The sequence below is a fragment of the Marmota flaviventris genome, chromosome 13 (assembly GCF_047511675.1).
Source record: "Marmota flaviventris isolate mMarFla1 chromosome 13, mMarFla1.hap1, whole genome shotgun sequence".
Classification (NCBI taxonomy): Eukaryota; Metazoa; Chordata; class Mammalia; order Rodentia; family Sciuridae; genus Marmota; species Marmota flaviventris.
In genome coordinates this window covers 19,301,132-19,325,452 of record NC_092510.1, presented here as the reverse complement: position 1 = coordinate 19,325,452, position 24,321 = coordinate 19,301,132, and the positions used below count along the sequence as shown (strand labels likewise).

The window sequence follows — 24,321 nt, the reverse complement described above, 5'->3', positions numbered from 1 at the left end:
AGCAGATTCTCCTGCCTATGATGATCACACAGGGTCTACTCCACGCCAATATCTCAATCTGCTTTTGAAAACATGCTTAGAATAAGTTCCTACACAGTTCTGTGCCCTGAAGAGGTTCTTTGACTGGTTTGTAATCTCTCTCTTTTTCTTGTTTGATACGGCACTTTAGTACAGAGCTACATCCCTAGCCCTTTATATTGTTTAGACAGGGTCTCACTTTTTGTTTAGAGCATCACTAAATTGCTGAGGCTGGCCTCAAACTTGTGATTCTCCTGTCTTTGCCTCCCAAATTGCTAGAATTACAGGCACATGCCACCAAGCCCTGGCCTGGTACATAATCTTATCTATCCATATACAATGAGTTCTTGCCCTCATATCTCTTCTCTCTTTGCTCTCAGTTCAGCCTGTAACCCCTGTGGCTGCCTTTCTTATTTTCTATAACATATATGTATAAAATAATCATATATATACAAAACAAATATACATACATATATTTGTGTGAAGTATGATGTGTGACTTGAATGTTATATATATTAGAAATTAAATTAGAATAAAAGAACCCTTGATTGCCTGGCTTATGACAACCAGGTGACCCACCAATATTGAGTGAGTTGCCATTGAGAATATAGTGTAGCCCATGAAGTTATTATTATCTTATAAATTCTGATTTTGTTGAAAGACAAATCAAACATGTTTGATTTGTGTTAATGACATAGGTGGCTCATGACAATATTCAAGGGGATTTGTGGGTCATCTTAAGAGGGATAAGCAGCTCCTTGGTCTGGAGTATAAATATTTATAGGGGCTGAACTGTAAGTAAAATCAGGGTAGAGTTACACAATAACCTGTTAGTTTTCCTCCTGCTTGCACATTGTCCTCACATCCTGTTACTTTGTGTGGGTAAGTATGCAGGTCAGGGAAGACAGCTGGGTTGTTGAAGAGTTGCTTACTTTGCACTTTGGGTGCTTCCTGTACTCCAGTGGTTCGTAGGTGCTTTTCCTTTGTACTCAATGTATCTTTCTTTCTCTGTATCCCCAAATTCCTATGTCAATTAGAACTTGTGAATTGAATTTGGATTTCAAATATATTATAGTTTTATTAAAGAAAATTTTGTTTTACTTAAGTGCCCAGTTCTGGTGGTATAAATTTGAAATATATTTATGTATTGTATTTGAAATGTATGTTATTTCAAATACATATACATTTAAGTTCTGAAGCAGTCTTTCTTCCATCCAAAATGAGTTTGTTTTTTACCAGTCACAATCAACACATAATACTGCACAATTCAGATGTAGTCAGTTCATCCTTTTCTAAATATCTTATGGCTTCTGCAAAAATCATCAGTTTTGGAGAAATAGGCTGTTTCTGTTTTACTGTAATTTTTTCTACATTCTCATTATCAATGTATTTCTTAGTATTTACTGCAAGTCAACCACTGCCTTAAGTGCTGGGGATACAGTTTTGATCAAAACAAGGCAAAGTGCCTACCCAAGAAACTCTCTTATTCTGTAAGAGACAAGATGTACTTTTTTAATTTTTAAAAATCAACCTTATTGAGATTTGACCTACAGGCAACAAAATGCACACATTCTAAACACACACACACACACACACATACACACACTTATTGGTAGTGGGAATTGAACTCAGGCACTCAGCCACTGAGCCACATCCCCAGCCCTATTTTGTACTCTATTTGGAGACAGGCAGGGTCTCACTGAGTTGCTTAGTGCCTCAATTTTGTTAAGGCTGGCTTTGAACTCACAATACTCCTGCCTCCACCTCCCAATCTACTGGGATTACAAGGGTGCACAATTGTGCCAGGCTCTTAAGTCTATTTTTCAGTGAATTTTTGAAATGCATTCACCCATATAATTGTAACCTTAGTCAAGATATAGTTTCTACCACCTCAAATCAAACTCTATCCAAGTTAATTATTTCTTGACCCCTGAGCAGCCCCGATCTATCTTTCTGTCAGTATAGATAAGATTTGTCTTTCTTTAGAGTTTATTGTAAATAGAATCATACTTCTTTTGTGACTGGTTTCTTTTGCTCAATGTACTTTGGAGATTCATTCCTATTGGTGATTCCTCTTCATTGATAATTAATATTCACTATATTGTATGGATTCATTTTATTGAATGCACCACAAGTTATTTATCCAATCACCAGTTGATGGATCACTGGGTTTCCAGTTTTATACTATTAAAATTAAAAGTTACTATGAAAATTAATGTACAAACATTTGTGTCGCTACGTTTTAATTCTAGGTAAATCCTAGGAATGGAATTACTGGATCATGAGTACATGATTATAAGAAAATGGCAGTTTTCCAAAGTGGTCCTATTCTGCAGTACCACCAGCCATGAGTAAGAAGTCCAGATGCTCTAATCCTTGTCAATATCGATAATCTTAAAATTTTGGACATTCTAGTGGTTCTACAATGGTCATGATTTGCTTCTAATCTGTGCCAGTCTATTTATATAACTCTATTTAAAAACTGATCATTTTATTCATAAATTTTAAGAACAAAAATGGTTGACTTGTGATATTTTGTTTTTCTTTTCCTTTAGGGAACTCTCAAACGCTGTCTAGAAAATATACACCCAGTGTCAAATAGTACCAGTATCATGGAGCTGTTGGAGCCGAGATATTCATTCAGGTTTTTCACCTCCCAGATCTTCGGGAACCTCCTCGGCTTCCTTCCGTCACTTTTCAGCGCCATACAGGGCGGGCTTTGAGGTCCCAGGCTCCGCCCCTTCCAGAAACACGCCCACTACTCAGGACAAGGTGGGAAAGGAATGTGACTTCCGTTCTCGCGATTAGCTCTAATTCCGCGAGAAGAGAAGACTTCCGCCATCGACCGATCGGTGGCGGTGGCGAGGAGGGGGTGTGGCCGGGAAGCGCGAAGTCCCCGGGAGTAAGGGAGAGGGGGCGGGGTCGCGCGCACCAGGCGTACGCATGCGCGCACGCGGCCGGTCGGGCTGGGCTGAGAGGGGAGGGGGCAGCGGCGGCGACGGCGGCGTCGTTATTTCCGCGGTCCGGACGGTGCGTGGCGGCGCGGGTGGCCACGGGAGAAGTAGGTAGGGACCGCCCTTGCGGAGCCACTGAGACCCCCATCGCTTGCGTGTCCCAGAGCTGCAGCCCCCTGCCCGATTGGCAGACCCTGGGGACGCCAGGTCACCCTGCGGCCCCGGCCCTCCCTTTGCGCTTCAGGTAGGAGCCTAGGGCTCCCCGGTGCCCTGAGTCCGTCGAGGCCCCGGTCTTGCCTGGTATTACTCGGTGACGACCCGGCGCCTGGTGTGCCCGCCCTCCTGCGCGGCGACAACCCTGTCCTTGCTTCCGCGCGCTGTGGGGCCGGGGCTGGGCCGGGCTGACCCGGGTGTGGCGGACGTGGTGAGGGTCCCCGCCTCAGGTGCGCCCCCGCGGTGAGCCTGGCTGGTGGGACTCTGCGTTGCGTGCCCGCAGGCTTTGTCCCCCGGTCAGGCTGTACCCTACCCCTGGGCCCTGGAGAGGTTGGCCCAGTGAGATCTGCCCAGGTGAAGTCTACCTTGACGAGAGTAGTTGTAGTTTGAAGTCCTGACCTGCGAAAGGGTACTTTGAATTGTTCTTTGGCTATTTGTGGCCAGTATTGAAAGTTTAAATCTCTGGAGTTGATTCTTTTTGTACCGGTGGTGGGATGGTTTGTGATTTTTTCTTCTTAAGTAGTGGCAAGACAATCTATGAGCCCTGGCATGTGGTGCACTATTAGTAAATGAGGAGCAGCAGTGATGATAAACGTGGAATTTCATCGCATTAGGTAGTGTTTTTTTTTTTTTTTTTTTTTTTAAAACAGTATCATCCTCAGAAGAGTTCTGCTTTTAGAGTTTAGTAAGTCTTTCATCCAGTACTTAAACACAGTTTTGTACATACTCTTCACCTGAAAGCTACATCTTCTCTCTTATACCAGTGTTAATTTTACAGGCATAATGGTTATGAAAGCTTCTGTAGATGATGATGATTCAGGATGGGAGCTCACTATCCCTGAAAAAATGGAAAAAAGCAATACAAGCTGGGTGGACATAACCCAAGATTTTGAAGAAGCTTGTCGAGGTGAGTTTGAATTTTCAGATTAGAAGTTCATAAGCTGTGAAGGGGTAAAATCATGATTGCTTTTTAGACTTACCTTGATAAATGAAAAAAAGAATCAACAGGTAATTCTGGTTTATGGTTTGCTAACCACACTTATTAAAGGCAATATGCATTAGATGTAGCATTAAATAACAGATGTTGAGATAATTTTTTTCTATTAAATTCCTCTAACTTGGAGTAACAGATTAGAGTACACAGCAGTAATTTTTTATCTGTGAAAACAATTATGTTGGCCAAATGTATTTTTGTATATTTGAAGAATAAAAATGGTCAAATCCCATTATTTCCTGTTTAAGATCCTCTAATGGCTTCCTGTTGCAGGTAGAATAAAATTCAGACTCTTTTTTCCACAGCTTTATAAAATCTGATCTCTGCCTACCATTCGGACTTAATTTTTGTACCATTGCCAGACCAGTTCCAGTCATAAGTTTCTTATTAATCATATCAAAGTGATTTCCCAGAGCCTTTGAACATTGTTTTTTTTTTTTTTAATCTTAGATTGTTTCATGCCAGGTCTTCACAGACTAGCTTAGTCTTCAGCCTTAAAAGTTACTTCCCCAGGAGGACTTCAAAACAACCATTCTAGCAAATTTACCCCCTCATTGTCTTTTCTTCTGTTTGACCTGAATCTGATCACCCTGTTTTGTTTAGGTACAGGGAATTGAACCCAGGGGTGCTTAACCACTGAGCCATATCTGCAGCCCTCTTCTAATTTTTTATCTTGAGATAGGTTCTTGCTAAGTTACTTAGGGTCTTGCTGAGTTGCTGAAGTTGGCCTCAAACTTGGGATCCTTCTGCCTTAGTCTTGGAGGTTGCTGGGATTACAAGCATGTGCCACCATACCCAGTGAATGACCCTGTTCTATATTCTTCAGAGTGCTTGTCTTTGTCAGAAGTCTTCATTTTCTATTATTTTTCATTCAATGTCAGCCTCACTCACTAGATTATAACTTCTGTAATGGCAGAGATCATATTTGTTACCCTGGCACACAAAACAGTGTCTGGCATATAGTAAGTTCAATATTTGGGAATGAATAGAGAGATGAACATGTTTATTTTTTGAGGGGAAAGGGCATTAGGGAGATATGGAAGAGAAAGGATCAGATAAGAGTGAGAACTCAAACTTTAAAGAGAGGGTGGGATCAAGAATGTGGTAGAGAACTTGGAAAAAGCATAGGGACACAATAACTGAGGTTAGTATGGTGAATGTACAGGTATAAGTTTATGTAGATAGGGAGAAATAATAGTGGAATTCATACCGAATGGCTTTTCTTTGTCCAAGAAACTTAGGTATTGATGATAATGAGGTGGGGTGTGTTTGAAGAGTACTTTGAAGGAGTGGAGTAAAGACTTGAGCAGCTGTAGGTGGAAGGGAGCTAGCTGAGTATAAGCTGAATGATAAATCATGTGCCTACCCTTTTACTGTTTGAAATACGTGTCTAGTTAAAGTATGCCTTCAGTGAGGTAGTGGAAAGAACGTTACCTGAGAGTTGCCCATATTAAATATCCGTCTCAGAGAGAGAGAAATATAAATTACAGTGTAGATTTTTTTTGGCTCAGAAGTCTTAGATGACTAAGTGCATGTTACCTATCTTGTACTAAATTTAAGTGCTTTATATTAGGGGCTATCAATTGTGAACTTAAATGGGTAAGAATATATGATTGAGTTGGGCCTTATAGGAATGATCGAATTTCTGTAAGTGAAAGTGAGGGAATTATTCTGTATTAAAATGAAACCACATGAACTAGAGTTCAGTGGGATTTTTATGTTTGGGAAAGTGAATAACCTTGACTACAAAACAGTTTTCAAAGGAGGGTCTTCAGTGTTTCTGTTTTGTTTTCTTAGTTTGAGCTTGTTTTATGAGCAGTGTAAATTTTTTAAGGGTTTTGAGCATAAAGTTGCATAGTGTTTAGTATAGTGACTTGGACAGAGTAGCTTCTCATTAAATAACATAGTAAGCTTTTGAGACAAATGTAGGCAAAAGTTCCAGGTCTGCCACTTATTAGCTCAGTTACCGCGGATGGTTTAATCTGAGTCTTAATTTTCTCCTCTGTATTTGTAGAGTTTGAGGGATTAATTAAATGAGATAGTGGATGTAAAGTAACTTGATCCATTCATTAATGGATATTTGTTTAGTGTTGAAAGTGTATGGAAGCAGCATATTTTATGATGTATTGGAATGGAGAGAGCCTATAATATTAGACAAACTTTTGCACTTAGCTTAGGTTGAGGTATTAAATTCTTGCACTAGGATAGTGGTAGAATTAGAAAGATTATATGAGAGAACAAAGAAAATTCATGTGATTTGATTGGTAAATTTTGCAGTGACAAAAAAGGAATATGAGAGATGTTTCTTAAATTTCCCACAAGAAACACAGCAGAGAATGAGCACAAATACTTCTGAACCTTCCTTTCCCAAATCTTATGGGTGGTGTTAAAAGTAGTTCATTCATAAGTAAGAGATATCTTTATCATTTTTTGTTTTATTTTAGAAATTCATGGAAAAACTTGCATTTTGCACTGTATTGCCCTGTATGTTAGAGGTCTTTCCCTCCCAGATTGTCATGTAAATTTGACAGTAGGCAGTTCTATACCTTGTTATCCTTATTTGAATACTCTAGGATATGATGTTTACCCAGTTTGATATGACAGTTTGAAGACAGTTTGAAGACTGCAGGTCGGCAGCATTTGGTTCCATCTAAATGTAATTTTAGTCTTATGTGTGTGAGTGTGTGTGTCTGTGTTTATACACATGTGTATGTATGTGTTTTTGGCTATAAATATACATGTGTGTGTGTTTACATATATATCTATCCTCTACTTTTGGGGAATTTTAAGGAGAATTGAACCTAAGAAAGCAGTTTAGAATATTGGTGGGGAGAGATGGTTTGCTGTGGCTTTCTGTAACGTCATAGATTAGCACTGTTTCTTTGTATAAGGAACCTTGTGTAGGAGATAAGGTTTAAGTTCTACTTCAGTGTGGATTGAAAGGGGGTGGCACATTATTTCGTTGTCACATCATACCATCCTATTAACTCTAACTATATTAGCTTTTGTACTTTCTCAAGTGGTACAGATGTAAAGTGATTTGTTATCTAATGATAATTGTTATAGCAATATGCTATTTATTAGCACTTTATCTTGGAACTAAAAAATCAATACAGAATTTAGCTTCTTTTACATACAGATTTGGGATGTATGGGCTCTTGATAGTTCTTGAACCTATGACATTAATAACTCGTTTTTTATTTTTGAAATAATCAGATTTATTGATTATTTATTATGCTTGTATTCTAGTGACTTTCTAAAAACTACATTCAAAACAGTATGGTTACATCCTTTCCTTTAACTGACATAGTGGTCTCTCTTGTGATGGCCTTTGGCTATACTCTGGCGATTTTGTTTGTTCTTTATACTATAAAATAATCTTTAGTGGGCTGGGATCATGGCTCAGTGGTAGAGTGTTTGCCTTACGTGTGTGAGGCACTGGGTTTGATTCTCAGCATCACATATAAATAAATGAATAAAATAAAGGTCCATCAACAGCTAAAAAAAAAATTAAAAAAATTAATCTTTTGTGATGACCAAGTTGTTTTTTATGCACATGTTTACTCATTCTTTTATTGGCTCTTGAAATTCCTTTGGATTAAACACAAACTTGTAATTTTCATCATTTCTTTTATTTGTTGTTAGGCAGGGTGGTACACATTCCTTCCATCTTCCCTATAACTGATCTTGAGGCTCATAATATTTTTCTAAATTATTTGAGCTGTGGTGCCATCACTGCTTTTTTTTTTAACCTGATAGATCATATGAGATGTCCTTTAGGAAATGTCATATAATTTAATGTCATCCCGTTTTGCTACCTGTGTCTTTGATTTTCGTATTCCATTCAGTTTTCTATATTTAGGTGCTTTCCAAATTACAAATCCACAAGTTAGACATTTCACTTAAACATAGATGATCAGATAAATGTAAATGATCATATAACATAACCCACTTTTTCTGCCTACTGCATTACTTTCATACTATAGATAGATGTTCAACACCTTCTCTTAGAATTTTTATATCATCGGGTACCTAGGGCATACAAGTAACCCAAAGTCTGCTTCTTCACATCCATTCTCTTTATACTGTAGTGTGGGAGGATATGGAGCACATATCCCATCTTCTTCTCTTTTTGATGACTTAGTTCATCTTTCCGGTTTTTAATGAAGGTACCATTGTTGAAAGCCCCTGTTATCCATCCAGTTTCTTCAGCCATTGCCTAATACTCCTTTTTCTTCTAAAGTGTGGGATGCTTAAGCTTCTTGTTTCCTACTTTCACCCAGGATGTTTGTAGGTGCTCAGAATGTATTTATTTATTTATTGTTTAAATTTTTTATTGTTGGTTGTTCAGAACATTACAAATTTCTTGACATATCATATTCCACACTTTGATTCAAGTGGGTTATGAACTCCCACCTTCACCCCATACACAGATTGCAGAATCACATCAGTTACCCATCCATTGATTTACATATTGCCATACTAGTGTCTGTTGTGCTCCGCTGCCTTTCCCATCCTCCCCCCTCCCCACTCCCCACCTCTCCCCTCCCCTCTCCTCCTCTCTCTCTACCCCCTCCACTGTATAACCCTGAGGGTCTCCTTCCATTTCCATGCAATTTCCCTTCTCTCTCCCTTTCCCTCCCACCTCTCATCCCTGTTAAATGTTAATCTTCTTCTCCTGCTCTTCGTCCCTACTCTGATCTTAGTTACTCTCCTTATATCAAAGAAGACATTTGGCATTTGTTTTTTAGGGATTGGCTAGCTTCACTTAGCATAATCTGCTCTAATGCCATCCATTTCCCTGCAAATTCTATGATTTTGTCATTTTTTAATGCAGAGTAATACTCCATTGTGTATAAATGCCACATTTTTTTTATCCATTCGTCTATTGAAGGGCATCTAGGTTGGTTCCACAGCCTTGCTATTGTGAATTGTGCTGCTATGAACATCGATGTAGCAGTGTCCCTGTAGCATGCTCTTTTTAGGTCTTTAGGGAATAGACCAAGAAGGGGAATAGCTGGGTCAAATGGTGGCTCCATTCCCAGCTTTCCAAGAAATCTCCATACTGCTTTCCAAATTGGCTGCACCAATGTGCAGTCCCACCAGCAATGTACAAGTGTACCCTTTTCCCCACATCCTCGCCAGCACTTGTTGTTGTTTGACTTCCTAATGGCTGCCAATCTTACTGGAGTGAGATGGTATCTTAGGGTGGTTTTGATTTGCATTTCTCTGACAGCTAGAGATGGTGAGCATTTTTTCATGTACTTGTTGATTGACTGTATGTCCTCCTCTGAGAAGTGTCTGTTCAGGTCCTTGGCCCATTTATTGATTGGGTTGTTTGTTCTCTTATTGTCTAATTTTTTGAGTTCTTTGTATACTCTGGATATTAGGGCTCTATCTGAAGTGTGAGGAGTAAAGATTTGTTCCCAGGGTGTAGGCTCCCTATTTACCTCTCTTATTGTTTCTTTTGCTGAGAAAAAACTTTTTAGTTTGAGTAAGTCCCATTTGTTGATTCTTATTATTAACTTTTGTGCTATGGGTGTCCTATTGAGGAATTTGGAGCCCGACCCCACCGAATGTAGATCGTAGCCAACTTTTTCTTCTATCAGACGGCGTGTCTCTGATTTGATATCAAGCTCCTTGATCCATTTTGAATTCACTTTTGTGCATGGCGAGAGAAAGGGATTCAGTTTCATTTTGTTGCATATGGATTTCCAGTTTTCCCAGCACCATTTGTTGAAGATGCTATCCTTCCTCCATTGCATGCTTTTAGCCCCTTTATCAAATATAAGATAGTTGTAGTTTTGTGGATTGGTTTCTGTGTCCTCTATTCTGTACCATTGGTCCACCTGCCTGTTTTGGTACCAGTACCATGCTGTTTTTGTTACTATTGCTCTGTAGTATAGTTTGAAGTCTGGTATCGCTATACCGCCTGATTCACACTTCCTGCTTAGCATTGTTTTTGCTATTCTGGGTCTTTTATTTTTCCATATGAATTTCACGATTGCTTTCTCTATTTCTACAAGAAATGCCGTTGGGATTTTGATTGGCATTGCATTAAACCTATAGAGAACTTTTGGTCATATCGCCATTTTGATGATGTTAGTTCTGCCTATCCATGAACAGGGTATATTTTTCCATCTTCTAAGATCTTCTTCTATTTCTCTCTTTAGGGTTCTGTAGTTTTCATTGTATAAGTCTTTCACCTCTTTTGTTAGGTTGATTCCCAAGTATTTTATTTTTTTTGAAGATATTGTGAATGGAGTGGTTGTCCTCATTTCCATTTCAGAGGATTTGTCGCTGATATACAGGAATGCCTTTGATTTATGTGTGTTGATTTTATATCCTGCCACTTTGTTGAATTCATTTATTAGCTCTAATAGTTTCTTTGTAGAGTCTTTTGGGTCTGCTAGGTATAGAATCATATCATCTGCAAATAGTGATAATTTAAGTTCTTCTTTTCCTATTTTGATGCCTTTAATTTCTTTCGTCTGTATAATTGCTCTGGCCAGTGTTTTGAGAACTATGTTGAACAGAAGTGGTGAGAGAGGGCATCCCTGTCTTGTTCCAGATTTTAGAGGGAATGCCTTCAGTTTTTCTCCATTCAGAATGATGCTAGCCTGAGGCTTAGCATAGATTGCTTTTACAATATTGAGGTATGTTCCTGTTATCCCTAGTTTTTCTAGAGTTTTGAACATAAAGGGATGCTGTACTTTGTCGAATGCTTTTTCCGCATCTATCGAGATGATCATATGGTTCTTATTTTTAAGTCTATTGATGTGGTGAATAACATTTATTGATTTCCGTATATTGAACCAGCCTTGCATCCCAGGGATGAATCCTACTTGATCATGGTGCACAATTTTTTTGATATGTTTTTGTATCCGATTCGCCAGAATTTTATTGAGGATTTTTGCATCTAGGTTCATTAGAGATATTGGTCTGTAGTTTTTTTTCTTTGAAATGTCTTTGTCTGGTTTAGGTATCAGGGTGATGTTGGCCTCGTAGAATGAATTTGGAAGTTCTCCCTCTTTTTCTATTTCCTGAAGTAGCTTGAAAAGTATTGGTATTAGTTCTTCTTTAAAGGTTTTGTAAAATTCTGCTGTATACCCATCTGGTCCTGGGCTTTTCTTAGTTGGTAGTCTTGTTATGGTTTCTTCTATTTCCTCAATTGATATTGGTCTGTTTAGGTTGTCTATACCCTCGTGACTCAATCTGGGCAGATCATATGACTTAAGAAATTTATCTATGCCTTCACTATCGTCTAATTTATTGGAGTATAAGGATTCAAAATAGTTTTTGATTATCTTCTGTATTTCTGAAGTGTCTGTTGTGATATTGCCTTTTTCATCCCGTATGCTAGTAATTTGAGTTCTCTCTCTTCTTCTCTTCGCTAGCATGGCTAAGGGTCTGTCGATTTTGTTTATTTTTTCAAAGAACCAACTTTTAGTTTTGTCAATTTTTTCAATTGTTTCTTTTGTTTCGATTTCATTAATTTCAGCTCTGATTTTAATTATTTCTTGCCTTCTACTTCTTTTGCTGTTGTTTTGCTCTTCTTTTTCAAGGATTTTGAGATGAAGTGTGAGATCATTTATTTGTTGGTTTTTTCTTTTTTTAAGGAATGAACTCCAAGCAATGAATTTTCCTCTTAGAACTGCTTTCAATGTGTCCCATAGATTCCGATATGTTGTGTCTGTGTTTTCATTTATCTCTAAGAATTTTTTAATTTCCTCCTTGATGTCTTCTATAACCCATTGATCATTCAGTAACCTATTGTTCATTCTCCAAGTGATGTATGCTTTTTCCTTCCTTCTTTTATCGTTGATTTTCAGTTCCATTCCATTATGATCAGATAAGATGCATGGTATTATCTCTACTCCTTTATATTGTCTAAGAGTTGCCCTGTGACATAATATATGATCTATTTTTGAGAAGGATCCATGTGCTGCTGAGAAAAAAGTGTAACTGCTTGATGTTGGGTGGTATACTCTATATATGTCAATTAAGTCTAGGTTATTAATTGTGTTATTGAGTTCTATAGTTTCCTTATTCAAGTTTTGTTTGGAAGATCTGTCCAGTGGCGAGAGAGGTGTGTTGAAGTCTCCCATGATTATTGTATGGTGGTCTATTAGACTCTTGAACTTGAGAAGAGTTTGTTTGATGAACATAGCTGCACCATTGTTTGGGGCATATATATTTATGATTGTTATGTCTTGTTGGTGTATGATTCCCTTAAGCAGTATGTAGTGTCCCTCTTTATCCCTTTTGATTAACTTTGGCTTGAAATCTATTTTATTTGATATGAATATGGACACTCCTGCTTGTTTCCGAAGTCCATATGAGTGATATGATTTTTCCCAACCTTTCACCTTCAGCCTATGTATGTCTTTTCCTATCAGATGCATCTCCTGTAGGCAGCATATTGTTGGGTCTTGTTTTGTGATCCATTCTACTAGCCTGTGTCTCTTAATTGGTGAGTTTAAGCCATTAACATTTAGGGTTATTATTGAGATATGGGTTGTTGTTCCAGCCATATTTGTTTATTTCTGTTACTAAACATGGTTTGTTTTCCTCTTTGATTATTTCCCCCCCCTTTACTGTCCTACCTCCCACTGTTGGTTTTCATTGTTATTTTCCATTTCCTCTTCCTGTAATGTTTTGGCGAGGATGTTTTGAAGAGATGGTTTTCTAGCTGCGAATTCTTTAAACTTTTGTTTATCGTGGAAGGTTTTAATTTCATCTTCCATCCTGAAGCTTAATTTCGCTGGATACACAATTCTTGGTTGGAACCCATTTTCTTTCAGTGTTTGAAATATGTTATTCCAGGATCTTCTAGCTTTCAGAGTCTGTGTTGAAAGGTCAGCTGTTATCCTGATTGGCTTACCCCTAAATGTAATCTGCTTCCTTTCTCTTGTAGCTTTTAAAATTCTCTCCTTATTCTGTATGTTGGGCATCTTCAGTATAATGTGTCTAGGTGTGGATCTCTTATGATTTTGCACATTCGGCGTCCTGTAGGTTTCTAGGATTTGGGATTCTGTCTCATTCTTCAAGTCTGGGAAGTTTTCTCGTATTATTTCATTGAATAGACTGCTCATTCCTTTGGTTTGGAGCTCTGTACCTTCCTGTATCCCAATGACTCTTAAGTTTGGTCTCTTAGTGTTATCCCATATTTCTTGGATGTTCTGCTCATGGTTTCTTAACAGTCTTGCTGAGCTGTCTATGGTCTTTTCCAGTTGAAATACTTTGTCTTCATTGTCTGATGTTCTATCTTCTAAAGTGTTCTACTCTGCTGGTAGTATTCTCCATTGAGTTTTTAAGTTGGTTTATTGCTTCCTGCATTTCTAGGATTTCTGTTTGTTTGTTTTTTATAACCTCTATCTCCCTGTATAGTTGATCCTTTGCTTCCTGGATTTGTTTGCGTAATTCATTGTCGAAGTGATCTTTCATTGTCTGATTTTGCTGTCTAATGTCTTCCTTGATACTCCAGATCATCTGAAGCATGTATATCCTGAATTCTTTATCTGACATTCCATCTGCTGCAGCTGTTACCTCTTCTAAAGTTGCGTTGACCTGCATTGCTTGTGGTCCTTTCTTTCCTTGTCTTTTCATACTGCTTGCGTATCTTTCCTGCAGGTGCGGGCGGCGGCTCTGCTCTCTCCTTATTCCAATTGGGGTGTCGTGAGTACCACGCCGGCAGGTCACTGGGCCTGTTCTGGGCGCTGGTGGCGGCTCTGTTCTGCCCCTACTCCAATTGGGGTGACGAGTGTACCACGCCGGCAAGCCACCGGGCCTGGTCCGCCGGTCGGTTGCAGGTTTGCCTACCCTGCAGGCGCAGGCGGCGGCTCTACTCTGCCCCTACTCCAAATGGGGTGACGTGTCTGTCGTACCGGCAGGCCACTGGGCCTGTCCCGCTGGTCGGTCGCAGATCTGCCCACCTTTCGGGCACGGGTGGTGGCTCTGCTCTGCCCCTACTCCAATTGGGGTGTCGTGGCTACCCCGCCTGCGGGTCGCTGGGCCTGTTCCTGGCACGGGCGGCGACTCTGCTCTGCCCCTACTCCAATTAGGGTGGTGTGTGTACCACGCCGGCAGGCTCCTGGGCCTGATCCGCCGGTCTGTCGCAGGTCTGCCTACCTTGGAGGCGCGGGCGGCGGATCTGCCCTGCCCCTCCTACCACGCCTGCGGACCCCTGGGCCTAATCTGCAGGTTGGTGACAGGTCTGCTCACCCTGCGGGCACGGGTGGCGGTTTCGCTCCGCCCCCACTCCTATTGGGTTCACGTGACCACCACACCGGCAGGGCCTGATCCGGGCGTGGGCGAAGGATCTGCTCTGCCCCTACTCCAGTTGGGGTGACGTGTGTTCCACGCTGGCAGGCCACTGGGCCTGACCCGCCAGTCTGTCACAGGTCTGTTTACCTTGCAAGCGCGGGCGGCGGCTCTGCCCTGCCCCTCCTACCACGCCCGTGTACCACTGGGTCGCGGGTCTGCCCACCTTGCGGGCGCGGGTGGTGGCTCCGCTCCGCCCCCGCTCCAATTGGGGTCACACGGTCACCACGCTGGCGAGCCGCTGGGCCTGCTCCGGGCGCTGGCGGCGGCCCGGCTCCTCCCCTCTGGCTCGATGACAAATCGAGGAGACTCGGGTGTCTGTGCCTCACCCCCCCTACCAGGAGACCAACTGTTTCTGTCGCCGCTGGTATTGATGAAGTTCTCTCCTCCGCCGCTTTCTGATGACATCAGATCTCTGCCATGTTGGTATCCTATGTGAATGGCAGCATTTCGTTCCCCTTGCCGGGCAACCAAAGCAACGGGTGAGTCCTGACCGGCCCTCAGCAGGACCCGGACCGAGAAGCAGTTTCCGCGGGCTCCTAGCCCTGGTCCAGGGCAGTTCCGGGAGCCGGAACTCGGGTGCTCCGTGCTTGGTGTATGCTCTGATAAGAGTAGGCTCCACGAAGCAGCCCCCGCCGGCTCAGTTCCGGGAGCCGGAACTCGGCCGCTTAGTGCTTGGTGTATGCTCTGATAGGAGCAGGGTCCAAGAAGCAGCCTCCGCAGGCTCCCCAGCCCTGGGCCAGGGCGGTTCCGGGAGCCGGAACTCGGCCGCCCTGCGCTCGGTGTTCGCTCCGATAAGAGCAGGTTCTAAGAAGCACCCAGGCACTGAGCCCGAGCAATCTGTCTGCAAGCCGCAGGCGAATGGCAGCCTGAAATTACCTGTTCTATGGCTGAATGAGCTGCGGTCATTCGAACACAGGGGTGGTGACGTCTGCTTTCCAACATGGTGGCTGCTGGCCTCTTGTGTGGTCTGACCGGTGTGGAGAACCGAGATGGACCGCTTCCTTCCCCCGTCTCGAACCCAGAATTCAGCCCTGAGTACGGTGCTTACACGGCTGGCAGAAACTGCAGTGCTGTATTCCTGCGTCGCTATCTCCTCCCTAGCATAATTCTTGAAAACAAGTAGTTTTAGCTTTTCAACTTTGTTCTTTTCCAGATTTATTTTGGCTCTATTAGGCCATTTGTATTACCATTTTAATTTCAGAACCAGTTTGTCAATTTCTACAATAAAGAAAGCTGAGCTTTTGATTGGGACTGCCATGAGCATACACAAATATACACAACACACACACACAGCAAACATTGCTTCACTTTTGCTTTCAAATGAAGAATGCCATGTATAAGTGTTTTTAATCTTTATTTTGAGGCTGAAGGTGTCGCTTAGTAGTAGAGCATGTACTTAGCATGCGTGAGCCTTGAGTTCAATCCCCAGCACATACACACACACACACACACACACACAAAAAAGAAAAATTAAAGTCAAATTCAAGCTGGATGCAGTGGTGCATCCCTGCAATCCCAGCGGCTCAGGAGGCTGAGGCAGGAGGACTGCAAGTTCTAGGCCAGCTTCAGCAACTTAGTGAGACTCTATCTCAAAATAAAAACTAAAAAGGGCAGGGGTTGAGCTCAGTGGTAGAGAATTTGCCTAGAATATGTGAAGCACTGGGTTAGATTCTCATCACTGCATATAAGTAAATAAATAAAATAAAGGTCCATCAACAACTAAATACACACACATTTAAATAAAAGGTCTGGGGATATATTGGGGTGACGAGTGTACCACGCCGGCAGGCCACCGGGCCTGGTCCGCCAGTCGGTTGCAGGTTTGCCTACCCTGCAGGCGCGGGCGGCGGCTCTACTCTGCCCCTACTCCAAATGGGGTGACGTGTCTGTCGTACCGGCAGGCCACTGGGCCTGTCCCGCTGGTCGGTCGCAGATCTGCCCACCTTTCGGGCACGGGTGGTGGCCCTGCTCTGCCCCTACTCCAATTGGGGTGTCGTGGCTACCCCGCCTGCGGGTCGCTGGGCCTGTTCCTGGCACAGGCGGCGACTCTGCTCTGCCCCTACTCCAATTAGGGTGGTGTGTGTACCACGCCGGCAGGCTCCTGGGCCTGATCCGCCGGTCTGTCGCAGGTCTGCCTACCTTGGAGGCGTGGGCGGCGGATCTGCCCTGCCCCTCCTACCACGCCTGCGGACCCCTGGGCCTGATCTGCAGGTTGGTGACAGGTCTGCTCACCCTGCGGGCACGGGTGGCGGTTTCGCTCCGCCCCCACTCCAATTGGGGTCACGTGGCCACCACACCGGCAGGGCCTGATCCGGGCGTGGGAGAAGGATCTGCTCTGCCCCTACTCCAGTTGGGGTGACGTGTGTACAACACTGGCAGGCCACTGGGCCTGACCCGCCAGTCTGTCACAGGTCTGTTTACCTTGCAAGCGCGGGCGGCAGCTCTGCCCTTCAGAATGTATTTAAGAATGAATATTCTCAGGTTATATTGCTTCAAGCCAAAGAATATTTGGATCTCAGTCTAAAAAAGTTTGAGAATCACTGTTATATTAAAAGCTGTCATTTTGGGTGATTGCCTAAAACCAGCATAATTATAAACACAAGCGTGGGCTCTGAAATTGTGGCAATAACTTTATTATAATAATGTTATCATTCAGGTGGTCTGGAATATGCTTCTGTAATCTTTTTAAAAATATTATCATTATAAAGTGATTACATAGCATTTAAAAATGTGCATAACAAAAATGTAGATTTTGGTGGGGGCAGGTGGTGGTGCTTGGGGTCAAATCAAGAGCCTTGCACATGCTAGGCAAGTATTTTCCCACTGAACTATACCTAAAAGCATAGCACTTAAACTAACTAGCCCTTGATAAGACTTGTAGACAGTTTCCCCTTTTCCCTTCCCAATCCATGAATCCAGTTTAATGAATGATACATAACATACATAACATTTGCTATTTGTTAGCACTTTATCTAAGAGGGAAAGGGTCAACAGAAATTGTCCTGGTAAAAAGATCTGGTCAACCTGTAAATTAAATTTTTTAAAGATTTTGTTTTTGAAAATGGAAATTATGTTTTCTTTGTGTCCTGACTTGGAAAATGTTTTCAGAGGTGGAACATGAGTGGGCTGGGCAGCACTGGTATTTGTAAATCACTTTAGATTGGGGCTCTCAACTGGGGATGATTTTGTACTTCAAGGGACATTTGCCAGTGTCTTGACATTTTTGATTATCCCAGTGTGTGTGTGTGTGTGGGGCGTGTATATGCTACTGGTATCTCCTGGGTATATGCCAGGGATGCTGCTAACCGTCCAGCATATAGGACAGCCTCTGTCCCTCTTCCTCCAATTTTTAAAAAAATATATATTTTAGTTTTTGATAGACCTTTATTTTATTTGTTTACATGAGGTGCTGAGAATCGAATCCAGTACCTCATGCACTCCAGGCAAGTGCTACCTCTGGGCCAACAGCCGCAGCCCCACCCAATTTTTTTTCTTACTGCAAAATATCAGTAATGCTGATATTTTTCACCCCACTCCATTTAGACTACTTTCAAGAATGTTCAGCTATCATTCAACTTCTTTAACCCTGGATTCTTCAGGAAAGTAACATGGATATTGGATAATTTAAATCTCTAACAATTAGAATTAATATAGAGGGTACAGAGGAATGGGACCTTTGATGCACTTTGAAGTCTCTTTTCCATCTTATCAGATTTTCCCCTTAAAGATGGGAGTGGTGGCACACACCTATAATCCAACCCAGTGCCTCATTCACTCCAGGAAAGTGAAACTGGAGGATTGCAAGTTTGAGGACAGCCAGGGCAATTTAACAAGGTCTTGTCTTAGAAGTTTAAAGGACTAGGGTATAGCTCATTGGTAGAACATCCCTTGGTTCAATCCTCAGTACTGTAAAAAGGAAAAAAAGAGAGAGATTTTCCCTTTAATCATGTATCTTACATTATTTTAGAAGTTTTTGGTCAGTAGAAAATGAGTACCTGAAAGACATAATTTTCCCCTTTTTAACTGATTATTTTGGTATTTATGGTTCTAGATATCATGTTTTTATTACTAGTTATTGATTCTTATCCTCTATTTAGTCATTATCTATGAACTTTTCTCTTATAGATAGCTACATTATGTTATGTTATACAGAACTGTTAGCTGAACTTAGAGTTAAAACTATTCTACTTTACCCTTTGTGTATAACTATTTTTCACAAAAATTTCACAGAAAATCACACATTAATTATACTTCAGACTCTTACCAGTCCTCTGTTTTCTTTCGATATTTATCCTATTGGTTTGTCTCTGTTAAGAAATTTCTTGACCATCTTGATTGCTATTGGGCTTCTTACCTTTTGGATCTGTATGCAACTTCATTCTGAGCTTGTGCTCATCATTAGCCTAGGGTGTCTTTTGGTGAAGCTATTTGGTTCATGTTATTATTGTCTTCCTGATAAAATGTATGTGATGTACAATTTTGGGATGTGCTCTGAATGTCTGAAAATGTCTTTATTTCTGTTCTCCAACTTAATGGATAGTACCATTTGAGTACCTTGGAGAATTTGAGGGCATTTTATGTTGATTGTTGTTTCAATGTTGCTATTAAGAAGTTTGGTTCTTGAGCTTTCATATGTAGCCTTTCAGGATCTTGTTTATCCACTGGGTCCAGAACTTACATAGCAGTTGCCTTGTTGACTCTGAGGCCCTTTCATTTTGATACTTCAGTTCTAGTAAGTGTCCTTGAATTATTCTACTTTTTCTACACTGTCCTTACTTTGTCTTTTCCCTCAACTTTATCTTCCAGTCTTCTCTTGAGAATTTATTTTCTGATGTGGGTTTTTTGTTTTGTTTTGTTTTCCTTTTTTCTTATTCCTGAGATTGAACTCAGGAATCTTGTTCATGCTAAGCACTTGGTATGCCCTGCTGTGATGATGTTTTAAATTTTACATGTTTGTCTCTGAATGTTTCTTTCCTCCTTCCTTCCTTCCTTTTCTTCTTCTTCTTCTTCTTCTAAACATATCCTATTCTTGTTTCAGTGTTAACACTATTTTATCTCTTTAAGGGTAATAATAGTTCTTTTGAATTTTTGTTTACCCATATATGTTTACTCCACTTCAGATGGAGGACTAAAAAGCCCGTTGGAAGCTCTGAATTTCTGAGTGGGACCCTTTGTGAACACCAATATGGAGTGATTTGACTTGGCTTTCATGTTGGAGAACCTTGGATATCAATTTTGTAGCTCTTTCTTCTTGGAAAACTATATTCTCTAGAGAAAACTTACCTAATCTGCCTTGATGTTGAAGATCTGACATGACTGCCCATGACTTAACAGTTGAGTGACCGGAGTGGTCTGAAGTATTCACATGTTCACTTAGTACTTCTCTTTCTAGTATTGTACCCTGGCCTTCAGTTTTATTTGTTGTTCCTTAAGACTCTATTTCACTCTCTCCAAAGTGTTCAGGATTACCCAGGGTGTTTAAGGGATTTTATAAATCATACAGTTTAACCTTTCGTTTTATAGATAAGAAAACCAAGTTCCAGAGTGATGGATTTGCTAATAGCTTGTGGGGTGTTTTTAAGTTTGGTGAAGCTATTTGGTTCATATTTATCCTTAGTGTATGATAGATTATTACAGCAGTTCTTAAACTTTTTGGATCAGGATTCTATTATACACCTTAAAATTATTGTCCATGTGTATTTAGTAGAATTTAAACTGAGAAATTTTAAAACTTTATTAATTCATTTAAAAGCAATCATAATAAACCCATTGAATGTTAACAACTATGTATTTTTTTAATGAAAAATATGTGTGTTCCAAAACAAAAAATAATTTAGAAAAGTGGAGTCATTTCTATTTTTGCAAATATACTTAATGTCTGCCATAATAAAGGGCCACTGAATTTTCATATTTGCTTCTGTAATTGCTTGAAGCATATGAAATAAATCTGGCCTCACCAAATATGTAGTTGAAAAATGGAAGAGTCTTTTCAGATGATTGTGGTTGTTCTTTGATACAATACCCAAAACTTGACAGGTTGTAGTTTCAAGATTAAAGGTTAGTTGCAATGTGGAATGTGAAACCCTATCAGTGGGCTTTTTATTCTGTTACATTAAAAATCTATTGGTTTCTTTTAGATTTTGAATGGATCTTCAATCCATGCCTAATTCTGTAGAATGTACTGCCATTGGAAAATATTGGTTCAGTGAGTTATGCAGATTTTCCAAATTAACACATTTCATTATACATTATTAAGAAGCACTTTTGTTAATATCACTGATATAGAAAGGTCTTCTGAGTGTTGGGAAACTGTCAGAGTGGCACATGTTTTCCAAAATACAAATTTTTGCTTGAAAGCTCAACTTTTATCATTGACAACAAACTTTGTAACTTTTTTTCTTGAATCAGTAAAGTCACTTTTTTTAAAATGCCATATTCTCAAGTCTAAATAACCCTGAGACAGTTATCTTACTTTGGTATGCAGCAGAAGTATTAATGCCTTCCTCTTTTGCTGAGTACAGTATTTAATGGGCATTACTCAGAGGTTGAGATTTGAAAGATTAATTAGCGGCAATGTATTAGGAACCTACAAAATTTAAGAAGGCAGGAATTGAAAATGTCTCCTCACATTTTACAATGTAGATAACTTCCTAGCCATACCCTGGCCCTGGCCCTGGCCCTGAGATTAATAATTTTTATAGCTTTATCAAGGATTTTTTTTCTTGATTTTTTTGTTGTGTTAAGATAAACCTAACATAAAAAAAATTCCATCTTATTTTTAATCATTCAGTTCAATGGCGTGTTTTGTTGTTGTTGTTGTTGTTTTGGTGCTAAGGATTGAATTCAGGGGCACTTTAGCCCTATTTTGTATTTTATTTCAAGACAGGGTCTCACTGAGTTGCTTTTGCTGAGGCTGGCTTTAAACTCGCGATTCTCCTACCTTAGCCTCCTCAGCTGCTGGAATTACAGGTGTGCTCCACTACGCCAGCCTTCAGTGGTATTTTATATTTTGATAATGTTGTGCTACAATCGCTACCATTTATCTCTGTAAATTTTTTCATCTTGCAAACTGACACTTTGTATCTGTTAAACAGTTATCTCCCTGTTTCTCCCCCTCCTCCTCATCCCCTGGCAATTACCAGTCTATAGTCTGTGTCAGTGATTTTTAACTAAATTTTCATACAGGTAGAATCACACAGTATTTGTTTTTCTGTGATTGTTTTTCCCAACTAGTGTAATGTCCTTAAGGGTCATCCATACTTCAGCATATGTCAGAATCTCTTTCGTTTTTAAGGTTGAACAGTATTCCATTGTACACATATGGGACATTTTGATTATCTGTTTATTCATTGATGGGCACTTAGGTTGCTTCCATCTTTTAGCTGTTGTGAATAATACTGCTATGGACATGGGTGTGCAGAAATCCCTTCAGGATCCTTTTTCAGTTCTGGGTATGTGCTCAGAAGTGTAATTATTGGATTCTGTGGTAATACTCTTTTTAATATTTTGAGGAACAGCCACATTGTTCATATTGTTTTCCACAATGGCTGTACTATCTTAGAATCCCACCAACAATGTCTTCACATCCTTATAATACCTGTATTCTGTTTTTTCTTTTAATATATTTTTAATTGTAGATGTACACAATATCTTTATTTTACTTATTTTATGTGATGCCAAGGATCAAACCCAGTGCCTCACGCATGCGAGGCAAGCACTCTACCACTGAGCTGCAACCCCAGCTCCTCTTTCTTTCTTTTTTAATAATGTTGGGGATTGAACCCAAGGACATTTAACCACTGAGCTGCATCCCAGTCTTTTTTCTTAAGATAATGAACCAAAATTTATATGCTGGAAATTGAACCCAGGGCCTCATACATGCAAGCAGCTATTTTACCATTGAGCTACGTCCCCAGTATATTTTTTATTCTTTAATCATTAGCATCCTAATAGGTGTAAGGTGGTGTCATTATGGTTTTTGATTGTGTTTCCTTAGTGAATAGTAGTCATCAAAGACATTCTTAAGTGAAATTGAATTTTGGAGGGGGGTTCTTTTTAACTGAAAGTGAACAATATTAGTTTAGTTTGTGCTGAAGCTACAACAGTTTTGTATATTATTGCTGTTTTTTTTACCCCTTCCCACCATTGCTTTTGCATCACCAGTGCAAATGTCAACACAGTGCAAAATACAACAGAAGTTATTTTAATATCACCAACTCCTGGGTTCCCAGATCACTCTTGAGAATCTCTAGCTTATATTTTCTGTTATGCATTAATGTCATTTATCCATTTTGGTACCTGGAACTGTTAAAAGTTTTTTAACATATGATTAGCTAGGAGGATTGGGTAACGTTCTGGATATTGCTTCTTTACATCTCTTTAGGTGATTTCGTTTTTAAAGTTTTTTTGTTAGAATTGAAAGTTAAATATATTAAAAGGATTTTTTTTCTCTTGTTTATTTTAGAATTAAAGTTGGGAGAACTGCTTCATGATAAACTGTAAGTATGTGTCCTGTGAATACTCTTGTGTCATATTTTGATCTAGTTTTTTCTTAAATGTAGTAGTGTTGGGTAAGTTTACTTTTCAAAGATTGTAAAAATGAATTATATATATGTATATGCACACACATACACGTTTAACTTTGGTGAGCTGTTCTGGGGCAGCTGACCCCAATTGGGATGTGAAATGGCTGTTACCTAGTGAAATTATGACTTACATGATTCTTTTCTTGAGGGTGGATGTACTGAATGTGGAATTTCTTGAAAAGATATCATTTGTATGTCACATATGATTGGCTGGTTGATGACCAATCTCAGGTGACTAAATGCCTGTATAGAAGTAAATTGAGAATCCCTGGAAAAAATAAAAGGAAATGCTTAATTATATTTATACTTCTATAGGTAGCCTCTGTTTCCATATTACTATGGCCAGGCTTAGTTTCAGGTTTCGAAATACAGAATTTTGAAATAGTAAGTGGACAGGATTGGACATGCCTTTTTTAGTAAGAGGAGACACTCACAAACAAAAAGTCCTTCTCAAACTTTTGTGTGCATCAGGCTTATCTGGAGGGCTTTTAAAAGCACATATTGCTGGCTCCTATCCCCAATGTTGTGTATTTAATAGGTCTGGTATGGAGCCACAGATTTTGAATTTCTCACATATTTCCGGATAAGGTTGATGTTGTAGTTCCACTTTGAGAATTCAAAATATTTCCTCAGTTGCAATTACCAACTTTTTCCTGTATTGCTTTGTGAATTATTGAAGAAAAGCTTTTTGTTTGTTGGCTTGTTTTAGGTTTAGAACTTAAACCTGCCTCAGGCTTATTTTTTCAAATTGTGTGAATAAGAAATTTAACTTTTTCCATGAGGTTAGCCATTTTTCTGACAGTATTTATTGAGTGATCGTTTTTCTCCAGTGATTTAATGCCGCAGTCTGGCTGGGCACAATCAGGAGCCACTTGTCAAAAGAAACTAACTTTATTTTTAGAACCACACACGCCAAACAAAACAGCCTCTCAGGAAAAACCTTCAGAGCCTCAACTGCCACCACCGGCTTTCCACAAGCCTCTCTCTCCCCCACAAGCTTCTCCCCACCTCCCACAATCCTCCTGCTCTTGAGGCCGATTGGCTGGGTCACGAGGGCGGAGCCAAAAAAGTCCCCCAATGAGCAGCTCCATGGTCTGAAAGGGCAGGGAAACAGCCCAATGAGCATCACCGCAGAGGAGCCAATCAGCTAGATGTTGCTGGGGCCGCTGTGAGCCAATCATCAGCCGGCAGCTGGTAGTTTGCTGGCAGCTGGAAGTTTGCTGGGGCCCCT

The 24,321-nt window shown here is 40.3% G+C and overlaps 1 protein-coding gene across 3 annotated transcripts in view; it reads left to right on the top strand.

Annotated features, from left to right (window-relative positions):
• The first annotated feature begins 2,989 nt into the window (after positions 1-2,989).
• The window catches only part of Naa35 (N-alpha-acetyltransferase 35, NatC auxiliary subunit), a 118,839-nt gene continuing 97,507 nt past the window's right edge, over positions 2,990-24,321 (top strand). The window contains exons 1-3 of one of the 3 annotated variants that reach the window (XM_027920586.3): positions 2,990-3,083; positions 3,964-4,092; positions 22,970-23,003. In XM_027920586.3, the coding sequence (XP_027776387.1) occupies positions 3,969-4,092; positions 22,970-23,003 (158 nt within the window). In that variant the 5' untranslated portion in view covers positions 2,990-3,083; positions 3,964-3,968. Of the gene's footprint in view, positions 3,084-3,110; positions 3,217-3,963; positions 4,093-22,969; positions 23,004-24,321 lie in introns of those variants that run through there. The other 2 variants (XM_071600502.1, XM_027920587.3) reach the window with 2 other exon arrangements.